The sequence below is a fragment of the Scleropages formosus genome, chromosome 15, assembly GCF_900964775.1.
Source record: "Scleropages formosus chromosome 15, fSclFor1.1, whole genome shotgun sequence".
Taxonomy (NCBI): domain Eukaryota; kingdom Metazoa; phylum Chordata; class Actinopteri; order Osteoglossiformes; family Osteoglossidae; genus Scleropages; species Scleropages formosus.
In genome coordinates, this window is record NC_041820.1 from 9,070,471 (window position 1) to 9,083,579 (window position 13,109).

The window sequence follows — 13,109 nt, forward strand, 5'->3', positions numbered from 1 at the left end:
TGATTTGATCAAATTGAACGTACATATTTGTGACTCTCGGTACAGTATCAGCGACATCCATGTTTTGCCTGCACTTTCACACAAAAAAAAAGACGGAAATAGTTTTCCGAACACAATTTCCGGCTTTTCAGGTGTGGTTCCGGTGCACGTTAAGGCATCCACCATCAACGTTTTTGCGACAGTGAGAGAGGACGAATGAAATCGCAGCGCTTGACGGCAGTTTCCGTTTTCTGAAGTTACTGTTCCGGGGCGCGTATAGTTGGCTGAAGGGGCTTGCAGTGCACAACGTTACGTGCTGTCGTCGGTTTTTTCTCAAAATATCTGTTTATTGCAGTTTTTGTGGACACGTGAAGTGTAGGAAGACCGAGTTTTCAAAATGCCGCGAATTATGATAAAAGGAGGTGTTTGGCGAAACACCGAGGTATGCGCAGTGCGTTATTATCCGGTTAGCTAGGCAGCTAGGCGATGGTGTTCATTGCGGATGCAGGAGAACTAGCAATTGAATACGTATTCAGAAAAAAGATGATCAATAAACAGTGTTTTATCTCTTTTAAAATAATGCACCCTACTATTTATTTAAATTTTGTCCAGACGAGTGTCATAGTTAGCTTGCTCATCCGCTTGTGTTGTGGTGGGGAATGTTTAATCATGCAGCTGTTCCTACCTCTCAGTCTCATTTTCGTATTTTTTTTGTAAGATCATAAAATACTTAAAAACTAAAAAGTTAGCTGTCTGAGGCAGTCATATCTCACAGAGATGCGCTAAATTTATTATTCCTGCTACTCTCTGGTTCCAAGCCAAGGGCAAAATATAGACAAGACGCTGATGTGTGGAAATGTTTCTTTCCTGTCTTATGTTATTTCTAGGATGAAATTCTTAAGGCAGCTGTGATGAAATATGGCAAAAACCAGTGGTCTCGAATTGCCTCTCTGCTGCACAGAAAATCAGCCAAACAGTGCAAAGCAAGATGGTGAGTCCTGATGCTTTTATTTATTTTTTTTTGAAGTACAATATAATGCTGAACTTGGCAGTGATTTATTCTGAGTGGGATTTCAACCTGCAGTGTTCATTATAAAACATACCTATCCATTACACAAAGGTAACAGTTTAAAAAAAAAAAAAAAAAAAACAGATGGATCTTGTGCAATTTATCAGTGTTCATTTTGAAAATGTGCTCTGTCTGCAGCTCTTTATTGAGAAAGATAGTATAATGAACATTATGATTGTGACAACATGAGGGATTGTGTAATGTAGCCGTTAAAGATGTATCCTGTAATGTGAGTTACTGAGTGTTCAGCGCAGCCCCCTCCCACTCTTGCTTATAATACCTTTGATCAAGGTAGTACAGTTGGGTGAAATACTGCAGTTTGATTTGAGATAATGTGGAACTTCTTCCACGTTCAAGTGAAAAGTGGTGCTTTTTGTTTGTATGTGTAGTTATTTTTTTGTAAAACATATTGTGCTGTTTCAACTGATAAAATCTTGAAGCCATTGAATTTTTAGAAGAGTTTGGTTAAAAACATTAATGTAATAGGTAAGTGGTGTATCAGTTGTTATGTATAGCAATATTTAACACAAAATTGTTGCTCAGAGTATTGTGTTCTTTTTTTCAAATTAGGTACGAGTGGCTTGATCCTAGCATTAAGAAGACAGAGTGGTCCCGTGAGGAGGAGGAAAAGCTTCTTCATCTAGCCAAGCTGATGCCTACGCAGTGGAGAACCATTGCCCCCATCATCGGCAGGACAGCTGCCCAGTGCTTGGAGCACTATGAGTTTCTTTTGTAAGTGGGGCAGAAACAGTACAAGTTTATTAGAAATATATGTGCATGTGTGTCTGTGTATGTATGTTGGTGAGGATTAGAAATGCATGTGTTGTATAGTCCTGTAACTGAATGCCTGAGATATGTTTTTTGGTATTGATAGGTAACTTGCTTTTTTCCCTTCAATAAATACTTTGATAATTGACAAACTCTGTGCCCTCTTAATAAATGATTCATTATTCTTAAACTGTAAAATCATTTCTCTGATGTTTCCAATAGCACAACTTTTTTTGTGTTGAATTCTTTGTTTTTAATCAAACCATTTTAAATGGGGGAGATCCATGTTAAAATGTGTTCCCAGCAGTTTGTTCAGAGAAAATACTTTTTTTTTTTTCTTTTTTTTGCCTACACTAATGAACTGTACAATGTGTTTCAGAGATAAAGCTGCTCAGAGGGACAATGAGGAGGACACAACGGACGACCCACGCAAGCTCAAACCAGGCGAGATCGATCCCAATCCAGAGACCAAGCCAGCCAGGCCTGACCCTGTGGACATGGATGAAGGTAAAACACATTTAGTACAATATTGATGATAGGTTTTGAGTCTCTCTTTTTGAACAATGTAATGGATAAACAGAGTAATTGTTTAACTTTTAAATAATGTTACTGAAAGGGTTTTTATGAAATGCATGGGGGGGAGACTGGGTAACAGTAGAAGGTCTGTTCTTCCTGTTGGAAGAATTTGATGGGTCATAAGACCTCTTTTCAAACATTCCACATGGTATTGGACATTTGTGCTATTTTTGGTGTCTAATGTCTGAAAAATGTGATTTAGATGAGTTGGAGATGCTGTCAGAGGCAAGGGCTCGTCTGGCCAACACTCAGGGCAAGAAGGCCAAGAGGAAAGCCAGAGAGAAACAGCTGGAAGAGGCCAGGTGTGTGTCTGTGTGTTTCAGTTAAGAGATATGCCTTATAGCAAGTGAGTAAGCTGCTTTAAACAATTTGAAACAAGTAAATGTGTAACGTCTGTGATTTAATAGAAAATGCAGACAGAAATTATAAGTATAGCTCATGGATATATAGTTTTTACCTTCATGAATTTGCTTGACAAATTATGCTCTAATAGCTGATTTTACTGTAAAAGAAAAGATGCATCTCTAAATTTATTCAACACTTGCTGGTCCAGAATTGCTTAAAGCAAGAGTATAATCTTTTAATGCAATGCTTACTTTTTAATGGTTTTTTTTTTTTGTAGACCTGTCTTGTGATCTTTGTTGTTGATTGCAATAGTTCTATTTTGTAAAATTTGAGTTTGAGTTCCTTTTTTCTTGCAGAGTGCCCAGTTGAAATGTGTGATCAATCTAATTTTGGAAATAGAGCTAATTCATGGGTCCAGTTAAAGGTGTGAATTGTTCTGGTTGAATTCTCCTTCACAGACGCCTGGCTGCCCTGCAGAAACGACGAGAGCTACGAGCAGCCGGCATCGACATCCAGAAGAAGAGGAAGAAAAAGAGGGGTGTGGATTACAACGCTGAGATCCCATTCGAGAAGAAGCCTGCCCCAGGTTTTTACGACACATCCATGGAGAACTATGAGCCCCTGGAGCCCAACTTCAAAAGGCTGCGACAACAGCATTTGGATGGAGAACTCAGAAAGTGAGTAAATGTGTAGCTAGAGATTTGCATGAGAGCTTCCTGTCCTGCATAACACTGAACTCACTGATCTCCAAGAAACTAATATACATATACAGCTCATGTTTTTCAACCTGAGCTAAAACATCCAAAGGTTATTTTATGGTGATAAAGGATATATTTTACAAATATTTGCATTTTTCTGTGAAAGTAAAATTTGGTGTTACATTTATTTTTAACAAATTTATATTTATGTAACCCCCCCCGCCCACTTCAGTGAGAGGGAAGAAAGAGAGCGCAAGAAGGACAAGCAGAAGATGAAGAGGAAGAAGGAGTCGGACCTCCCATCAGCTATTCTGCAGACGAGCGGGGTGTCCGAATTCACCAAGAAGAGGAGCAAGCTGGTCCTTCCAGCACCACAGGTCTGAGTGCTCCTGAAGACATTATGAGAAAAGGTGTTATTTCACCTTTTGTGCTTCATTCAAATGCGAACTAAGAAAAACACATGAGGCTAATTCAGCACCTGTAAATATCTGTAGTTTTGGGGACTCCAGTTCTGAAGTGTTGCAGTGTCTGCTGTCTTGTTACCATTTAATTTGCAGTTGATGTAAACCTAGAACATCCACATTTAATTCATTTAGCTGATGCTTTTCTCTGAAGCGACTTACAATGTTAAGCAGCTTACAATTATTTGCCAGTTTATACAGCTCAAGGGTGCAGTAACTGGAAGTGGGATTCAAAGCTGTGTCCTTTGGGTCCAAAGGCAGCAGCTCTAACCACTATTCTACCACCAACATGTCTAAGCAGTGACCTCAGTAATATAGACTACAGTCTCATTTATCTGTTAACACATGTAATGCTTGGAGGCTTTTAAAATCAGGTGAAGTCTTTTGAAGTTTATTTTTTCAGCCATCTTATTAAATTGTCTGTTGTAGTCCTAGTAACATTGATGTCTTGGTGCTACCAGGATGCTGTGAAAAGACACCCTTCTTGGCATTTTTATGTACCATTGATTAATCCGTATACAGCATGCATGCTACTTTGTCCAATAATCCTCTGTCAGAAATAGCAAAAAATTCAAAGACTCTGTGAAACTTTGTACTGACTCTCATTAAATTGGGTTTTCTTCATGAAGTGATGCTAATTGTTTGTGACTTGGCATGTGTTTGCGTTCAGATCTCAGACGCAGAGCTGGAGGGTGTTGTGAAGCTGGGACAGGCCAGTGAGATCGCGCGACAAACGGCCGAGGAGTCCGGCATCACCAATTCTGCATCCAGTGCGCTGCTCTCAGAGTATAATGTTGCCAACAACGCCATGGCTCTTCGCACACCCAAGACCCCCGCTGCACAAGACAAGATCCTACAGGCCAGTACACACATTGTGCTCACTAAAATTGTGTAATTGACTTTAAGAGAACTTCATGCAGCCATTCTGTAGATGTTATCAGCATATAAAGCAATGAAGTGCTCAGTTGTGCTGTCTTGCAGCATATATGGGTTTAAAGGCACCAGAAGTATAAAGTTATGCACTACGGTGCAAGGTCTCTTGTCCTGACTTTACTGTGATATTTCCAACAGGAAGCTCAGAATTTGATGGCACTAACAAATGTGGATACCCCCTTAAAAGGGGGCCTGAACACCCCTCTTCACGAGAGTGACTTCTCTGGGGTGACCCCACAGAGACAGGTGGTGCAGACACCCAACACAGTGCTTGCTACACCATTCAGGTACAGCAGCAGCTCTTCCTGCTCTCTGGGTCTGTTCAGCTTTCAGAGGTACTGAAATTTGGGTTTGAGATTTAGAGGACAAAGAGTCCCAGTGAAGAAGGGAAGCAGAATGATGGGTATATGTGTGTGGGGTAGTGTTTTTTTTTTTATTATTTATTTTTTTATTTTAAAGTGTGTGTGTGTGTGTGTGTGTGTGTGTGTGTGTGTACGCACATATACAAAAGGGTACGTCAAAAAAATCTGTACTGCTCGCTCTCCCAGTGCAGATTTTTTTCTCCTCAATATACGCAAGTACTTTTCATGTATCCTTGTACATAAATGACATGGGCTTTTCATGTTACAAACCTTCAACTTGCAAATTTTTGAAAGTTCTGAACTTTTAAGTTTGCTTTTCTTAAGGGCAGCTGGTAGTGTAGTGGTTAGAGCTGCTGCCTTTGCACCCAAAGGTCGCAGGTTCAATTTCCACTGATTTTTCTGTCTATAAGATTGTTTTATTATATTGTTTAAATTTCTCTGTGTTTCTTGTAGAACCCCAGCTCATGGGTCAGATGGTATGACCCCTCAGGGTGGTCTCACTCCAAAATCCACTGTTGGAGCGACCCCTCTGAGGACCCCCCTGCGGGACAAATTGAACATCAACACGGAGGATGGTGCAGTGGACTACGCTGATCCAGCATACTCCAAGCACCTGGTTAGTATCATGGAGCAAATGATGATCACCTGCCACATGGTGACAACACTGCAGTTAAAATCATGCATGTGGATTGAAGTTTCTGTTGGGCCTCACATTTCACATCTCATGTTGGACAATGTGAAATTTTAAGATCTGATTCCAAACAGTGGGTTAGGGTTACACAACTAATCTGAAAAGCCTGGTCTTAAACCCAAAAGTCAGAGAAGACTTGTGGCCAGGGAGGAACTCTTTTGAAAAATCTAATTTGGAGGATAATAGTGTGAAGTCATAGTGGTACTTGAATGGCTCCTCAGTGTTAGTAACTAAAGCTTGACCCCTTGTACCCCACAGCAAAGAGAAACCCGTGAGCAGCTGAAGATAGGCCTCATGTCACTGCCGCTGCCCAAGAACGATTTTGAGATTGTGCTTCCAGAGAACATTGAGAAGGAGCTGGAGGATCACGATGTGGATGAAAGCTTCGTGGAGGATGCGGCTGAAGTTGAGCTGCGCAAACAGGTCAGTGTCAGCTGGGATAGAAGCTCGCAGGGGCTGGAACTGAGACATTATGACATTTTAAGGACTTCTGGTGCAGTGAATCTGCAGTAAGTATTTCAGTAGCAAAGCATTAAACTAGTTTTAGTTTCTGTTCAGAAGCATAATTTGTGTATCCTGAGTGACTTGTATAACCCTTCAAAGTCGAAAAGCTTATTTTATTTGCACCCCCCATCTTTAACAGGCTGCAAGAAACGCAGAACGTGAGAAGGAATTGAAGCAGCGACACACAGCAGTTCAGAGGAATCTGCCCAGGCCCTCAGAGGTCCATTGTTTTATCTTTTTTCTTTCAAGTTTCTATATGAATAGCCACACATCTGAGGGTACTGAGCACTTCATGTGCAATGTATATCACGTATAATGTTTGAGGTTCTTCTCTCCTTGCGGCGGTGAAACAGGTCAACGAGACAATACTGAGGCCACCCAACATGGACCCCCCGCTGACAGAGCTGCAGCAGGCAGAAGAGATGATCAAGAAAGAGATGATCACAATGATCCACTATGACAGTCTGCACCATCCTTACACCAGCAACCTGGCCAAAAAGGGAAAAGGAGTTGGTTCCGGGTCCAACAATGCTGAGCACATCGCCTACCTGGAGAAGAACTCCTATGAGAAAATCTCCGAAGATGACCTGCACAAGGTCACTCTTCCTCAGCTGGGTTTCTTTTCTCTTTGCATGTAGGGATGAACAGCTCCTTGAAAGACATCTTTCAGAGTTGTCCGGGCATCTCATTGAATGTCACTTAGTGTCAAATACAGACAATCTGAAAAGCAAACTTTGCAAAGGCATTAAAAATTAATAATTGAACATTAGTAAACCACTCAGGATTTGCTTTATTTCTCCATTCTGACATTGATTCACTTCATCCAAATGAATAAGAAGGAATAAATCTCCCACTGTATGAACTTAACATTGTTTTACATTCTTAATACTACTTTTGTTGTCTTTAATGAGCTTCAGAGCTTTAGAATTTGATGTTGAGATTTCATTGGGATGAAAGTCTAGTGACAAGCTGATTGTCCAACAGGCGGTTGAGCTCCTGGCACAGGAGATGGAGGTGGTGAAGTATGGCATGGGACATGGAGAGCTCTCAATGGAGGCCTACAACCAGGTGTGGGAGGAGTGCTACAGCCAGGTGCTCTATCTGCCTGGCCAGGGTCGCTACACCAGGGCCAACCTGGCCAGCAAGAAAGACAGGATCGAGTCGCTGGAGAAGAAGCTGGAGGTAAGAGCTGCCCAGTGAGTGAAGCAGTAGAAGGTGTGTCCTGAAGAAGGAAATTTCCTGTAGGTCCGTATAGGGTTCCTGTGACTTGCTGTTGGTTGGCGCAGTTCTCAGTTTCTCCAGCAGGGTGCAGCATTGCTTCATTTAGATTCAATTTAACCAGTAATTGACTGAAATCGTACTTATTAGGTGAACTATGAACTTTTGTACGTCTTTCATTCACACTGATGGATACAAACTTCAAAGTTTTTTTTATTAGCGATTACCTTAGCAGCTGAACCACCCAAAAACACCATCTGTTTGTGTATTTGTCATGCATGCAGAAGAAGGATATCGCACTACCTGAGACCTTAGAGTAAATCCTGTACTAGGAAGAGAATGTTAGGGAAAGTTGTGCTGAAAGGTGGGCTGTTTCTTGTTACATAATCTAATTGCCAAGGAATAAGTCTTTTCAGGAAGATGCAAAGCAACAACTTAACACCAGATGGAAGCTCTTGTCACAATTATATACACTTACAGCATCCACCCAACATAGAAGGCCAGCAGATGAATGCATACAAGATCAGAAATCGCTACTGCGGCTTTGTGTTGCGATGGCCCCATATGGCTGGAGTTTGAGTCAATGTGGGAAGGAGTCACAAAGGGTGCGTTTGTTTAGTGCTCCTTGGCTCGGGATGCAGGGCAGCCGCTAGGACCCTGTTTACACAGCAGCTCCTTCTGCGCAGCGGTGGACTGGGTGGGTGGTTTGGAGTCGGGGGTTGGGGGATTGGGAGAGCAAGCGAGTGGGTTGGGGTAGGAGTGGGGGTGTGCCACGTGCTAGTGGGGGCGGGGGAGGTCTTGCAACCACTTCTTACAGAGGAAGCGACCGCATTTTTACAGTTGCGGCAGCTGCATGCCACATTTATCAGCAGCACCCCCAGAAGCCCGTTACCGCCGCCAAATGGGGGCTGCAGAGGTTACTGTCTGTGTCATGATGGAAAACAAAGACAGCTGAGGGGGGTACCTTCTGCCGCCAGCCTCCGTGCGCATTGCTGCAACCACAAAAACTAAACAAAAGTGAGGGGGTCAGGCACTAACGGTTTTCGGCGAGGTCTTAGCAAGGGTGTTGAGCAGAGGATACATTCCTGCAGCTGTCTCTGCGAACACAAGTGGTTCAGTTTACGGTCTGGACTCCTGTTCCCTCACACTCTACTCCTTGTTGTCGCCTCTTTATTTTAGGGACATGAAAGCTGCGATGCGGCCAGTTAGGACATCACTGGTTAAAATGAGCGATTCTTACTGGAACACACGCAGGAGGCTGCAGTTCCAGTAAGAAAGCAGATCCTTTATGGGAAATAAGCACTTTGTGTAGCCCAGAAGAGACGCTTTGTGTCCCGTCGAGTATTGATGTTGGATCTGTACAAGTTGTTGTTTTCTTTGGCTCCTCTTCCACGGCTCACAGGTAGCTGTAAAGTTACAGTATTTGGAAGTCAGTCGTGCAGATGGGTAGTTATTACAGCAATCAGTTTTCCACAGTCAGTTATTACTCTACTCTTGCTCTGCCTTTAAGTGGCTACTTTTTGTTAAAACTGAGTGGATATTTTGTACTTTAGTGCAGAATTGTTAGTTAGGTGTAGTAGTAATGTTGCAGTATGATTTATGTGCAAATGGCCCCTGCTATGCGATGCGCCTTTTTTGATACTGTCTCACTACTTGGACTCTGCAGAGAAAAGTCTCCAATCAGATATCAGACTTGCTTTTTTAAGGATAAAACTATAAACATGGTACAACTGTAAACTAGTTTTGTGTGGATGATGCCTGCCAGTCAGCAATGTCCCAGGGAGAACCCAGCTGTTTTAATTCGTCACTAGGTTAACCGAGGCCACATGACAGCAGAGGCTAAGCGTGCTGCAAAGATGGAGAAGAAGCTGAAGATCCTGCTCGGGGGTTACCAGTCCAGAGCCATGGGACTCGTGAAGCAGTTGGGCGACCTGTGGGACCAGGTGGAGCAGGCAGCGGTGGAGCTGCGCACATTCCAGGAGCTGAAGAAGCAGGAGGACCTGGCAATCCCACGTAGGCAGGAGGTGGGTCACCCCCGTATCACATCTCGCAGTTGGATCCTTAATTGCTGCTCACACAGGCTCTCGTGTCAAACCATGTGCCTGGAAATGGGGAGCGTTGTGTTGAATCCACAGTGAATCCATCATAAGAATAGTGGGGTGAAACTGACCTGCCCACTTTGGAGGTTACAGGGGTAACAGGGGTGGTTAATCTGTTTGTGTTGACAGTCTCTCAGAGAAGATGTCCAGAGACAGCAGGAACGAGAGCGGGAACTGCAGCAGCGATATGCTGACTTGCTTTTGGAGAAGGACACCCTGCTGTCCTCCAAGTTTTAGAGCAAACACCTGAGACTGGGAGGAGCCTCGGTCGGTCCCGCGTGCGCTATTCGCCGACCGCCATCTTGGCGTGCTCGCTGTAAGAAGTGCTTCAGATGCGCTGCTTCCTCTTCCAATGCTACTGCTTCACTTACAGATGTTCTACATGTTCCAGCTTCATGTGGATCCACCAGTCTGTCCATTTCCTGCTGTGTAACTGTTGTCTTTCTCATGCTAAGATGCAGTTATGTATAAAAACACCTGCTGATACTGTGGTGGTGCTTTGTTAAAAGGAACGTGCTTTTTATCAGATATTGACTTTTAAGTGGAATCTGTCCTGTATAAGTTGACCCCCCCCCCCAAGTACATGTAGAGGTCTTTTAGAGAAGTGTTTGTTAATTCAGCAGGATTCATTTTCATATGTGATGTTCTCAGCAATATGATAATAGACTGTAGCGTCAAATTGCCAGGCTTTATCAGGAAATCTTGAAAGTGAAATGTTTTTTTTTTTATGTTATCTGCTTTCAGTTCTTATACCCAGTGTGTGCACAGCTGCTGGGAAAATAAATCAGCTGAACTGTTTATTCTCCTTTTTTGCTTTATTTTTAATACTGACTCAACAGAACAGTGCAGCTCCATGATTTAAAAAAAAAAAAAAAAAAAACTATAGTAACATTTAATGATTTTAATCTTACAGACATCACAGTGGCACCGGTGCCTGGATTGTGGATTCAAATCAGTTCAGTCTGTGTGGTTTGTATGTTCTTCCTGTGTCCTTGTGGCTTTCCACCCACAGTCCAAAGACCAGTTCCAGGTGAACTGGAGATTCTAAACTGGCCATAGTGAGTGAATGAGTGTGTCCAGGTGTCCCATCCAGCGAGTACCCTGCCTCAAGCTCTGTCCTTCCCTGGTAGGTTCTGGGCCACCAATTCTCCATACAGGTGTTAAACCACTGCTTTAAATGTGGACTAAATAAAATGTATTAAAATTATCAACTTGGCTCCATGAACACAAGCTGGCCACCAGGCGGCATGACCCATTGTCCATGATATTCATACGCCAGGATCAAGAAAGACATACATTCAATATGGATAATGCAGAAATCTTATCCCAGGCAGATACAAAACATTTGAGGGAGTTCTTGAGGCCTGGTACTCTTAAGTCAATTCCATAAACAAACATATGGATCTGGACCCCATCTACAAACGAATAATGATGCAAGGGCCAACGAGGGCCTAACCAGTATGGAACTGGTTCCAGTTTGAAACCAGCAACCGACAAATCAATCAGAAGAAGCGCTCATGCTCAAGGCCACATGAAACCAACCAATCACGTCCAAGCTTCAGGCAATCCCACCCATCGAACTACATACAAAGGAGGAAGCATCCAACACAAATCACACAACTTGCGCACTAATGATGTCACCTTGACTGGTGACGAAATGTTTGCAACCTAAATGCCAAGCGCGGCGAACAACTGAGCACCTCAACCATCAACCCGAGTCCACCAAGACCACCAATATTCTCTATAAAATGTATGAATGTGTAGTAGTGTACTATTCCCAGGCCTACTTGGGCATTTTTTTTTTTTTAGTCGAAAAATATAGGCCTTACAGCTGTCATTAAAATTATTAAGCATTTTAAAGATCCTGCCTGTTTTGTTTGACCCCTTTAGCCTATTTCTATATTAACGTTCTTGACACTGACAACAACCATGTGGTGTCAGTCAGTCATCATCAGTCATCAGACCCCTTTCCTGCAATAGTTTGTGAGTATAGCGATAGCTGCAATCAGCTGCATATTCATTCTTATTGGGTAGTTTGGAAGGTCAGCTGTTCAGAAAACGTGTCATCAAATCAATTTCCACTGTCACATCTTCAGACACACCACACTCAGTATATTTCATATTTGTCATTAGGTTAAAAATCTGCTCTTGTATTTATTGCTGGGAAAAAGCTCTTATTCCAGCGAAGCAGTATTTAATACAGGTGCTTTTTTTTTTGTTTTCATATTGTCATAATTAAATTAGGAGCTGTATCATGAAACATGGCCTTTGAAAATGCACAAAAAAATTGATCCAGCTTGCATTCTATTATTGCTTTTTAAACATTACTGCTACTAGTTTTTACACAGACGAGATTGAATTCAACTTCTAAATTTCACAAAGCGTGAAGCAATAGAATGGTGAGAATTGTTAACCTAAAAAAACTGATCAAATTTCTTTATACAGTGAACGCACTCCAAACCACCAAGAGCATTGTGTGCCCTGGGCTCCCCATCTCATACACATAATATTCCATGACAGCAGAGCATAAAGTCAGTTTTCTCGTAGAAAATACTAGTACGCTACTTCGACCCGTCATGGAGTTAAACCTGTCAAAAGTTAATTTTTTGCCTCTTCTTTTACACGAAACGAATAGAAAGTGCAGCACCATTGTCTGGCCTTGCAGTGAAACTCCTGCGGTTTGTAAAGCCATGAAGCACCACCAGTCAGCGTGTACAGGTTCCACGCGGCTGGAAGGCCTGAGGTTTTGCCGGATATTAGCGGGAACGGTGGCGGTCTGCGCGCCTGCCTTTCCGCTTCTGCTCGGACCCGTTAAAAGTTCCCTTTACACGTTTGGCCCGGATCCCCCGAGGGTTTTTTTTTTCTTAAATAATTTTTCTCCACGGTGGAGTGGAATATAGCTGCACGGCGTCACTTGTCTGTCTGCCGCCGAGGGCGAGGGATTATTTACCAGCCTGTCTGTCCGTGCCTGGTTAAACCGTGATAGTTGCGCTCGCGCCAAAACTCCTTCCTTCTGTGGCCCATTTCCCATAAACATTAAATATTACAACTGGATCCTGCAGTTCACATTACTCCACTCTGTTTTGTTTTAATGATATGTAACTTTTGGCCCATTTCACAGAAAGTCCATAAAGCCTAGCTGTCAGTAGACCGTAATCCAACAACATGGATATGTATTTTTAAAGATACCCTAATTATCAGTGGGCCTTTTGAAATTGTCCTTAATCTAGCCAGTCTTAAAATAATAATATAAATACAATATTATTCCAACCCTAAAAGGGTTTGAGCTGCTGGACAGATAAAGCATTTACTTTACATTTATTCACTTAGCAGACACTTTTCTCCAAAGCGACTTCCGTGAACTCTCTGTAGCGTTATGAGCCCACACACCTTATTTACCGTGGTG

General features: G+C 42.6%; 1 protein-coding gene across 1 annotated transcript; it reads left to right on the top strand.

The window, feature by feature from the left end:
- The first annotated feature begins 247 nt into the window (after positions 1 to 247).
- cdc5l (CDC5 cell division cycle 5-like (S. pombe)) lies at positions 248 to 10,501 on the top strand. Its single transcript, XM_018751387.2, has 16 exons — positions 248 to 421; positions 867 to 970; positions 1,619 to 1,780; positions 2,196 to 2,323; positions 2,595 to 2,694; positions 3,196 to 3,414; positions 3,668 to 3,812; positions 4,567 to 4,755; positions 4,968 to 5,116; positions 5,645 to 5,807; positions 6,141 to 6,305; positions 6,526 to 6,606; positions 6,740 to 6,982; positions 7,371 to 7,568; positions 9,416 to 9,628; positions 9,833 to 10,501. The coding sequence occupies exons 1-16, from the start codon at positions 377 to 379 to the stop codon at positions 9,938 to 9,940; spliced, it is 2,412 nt and encodes an 803-aa protein (XP_018606903.1). The 5' UTR covers positions 248 to 376; the 3' UTR covers positions 9,941 to 10,501.
- The last annotated feature ends 2,608 nt before the right edge of the window (positions 10,502 to 13,109 follow it).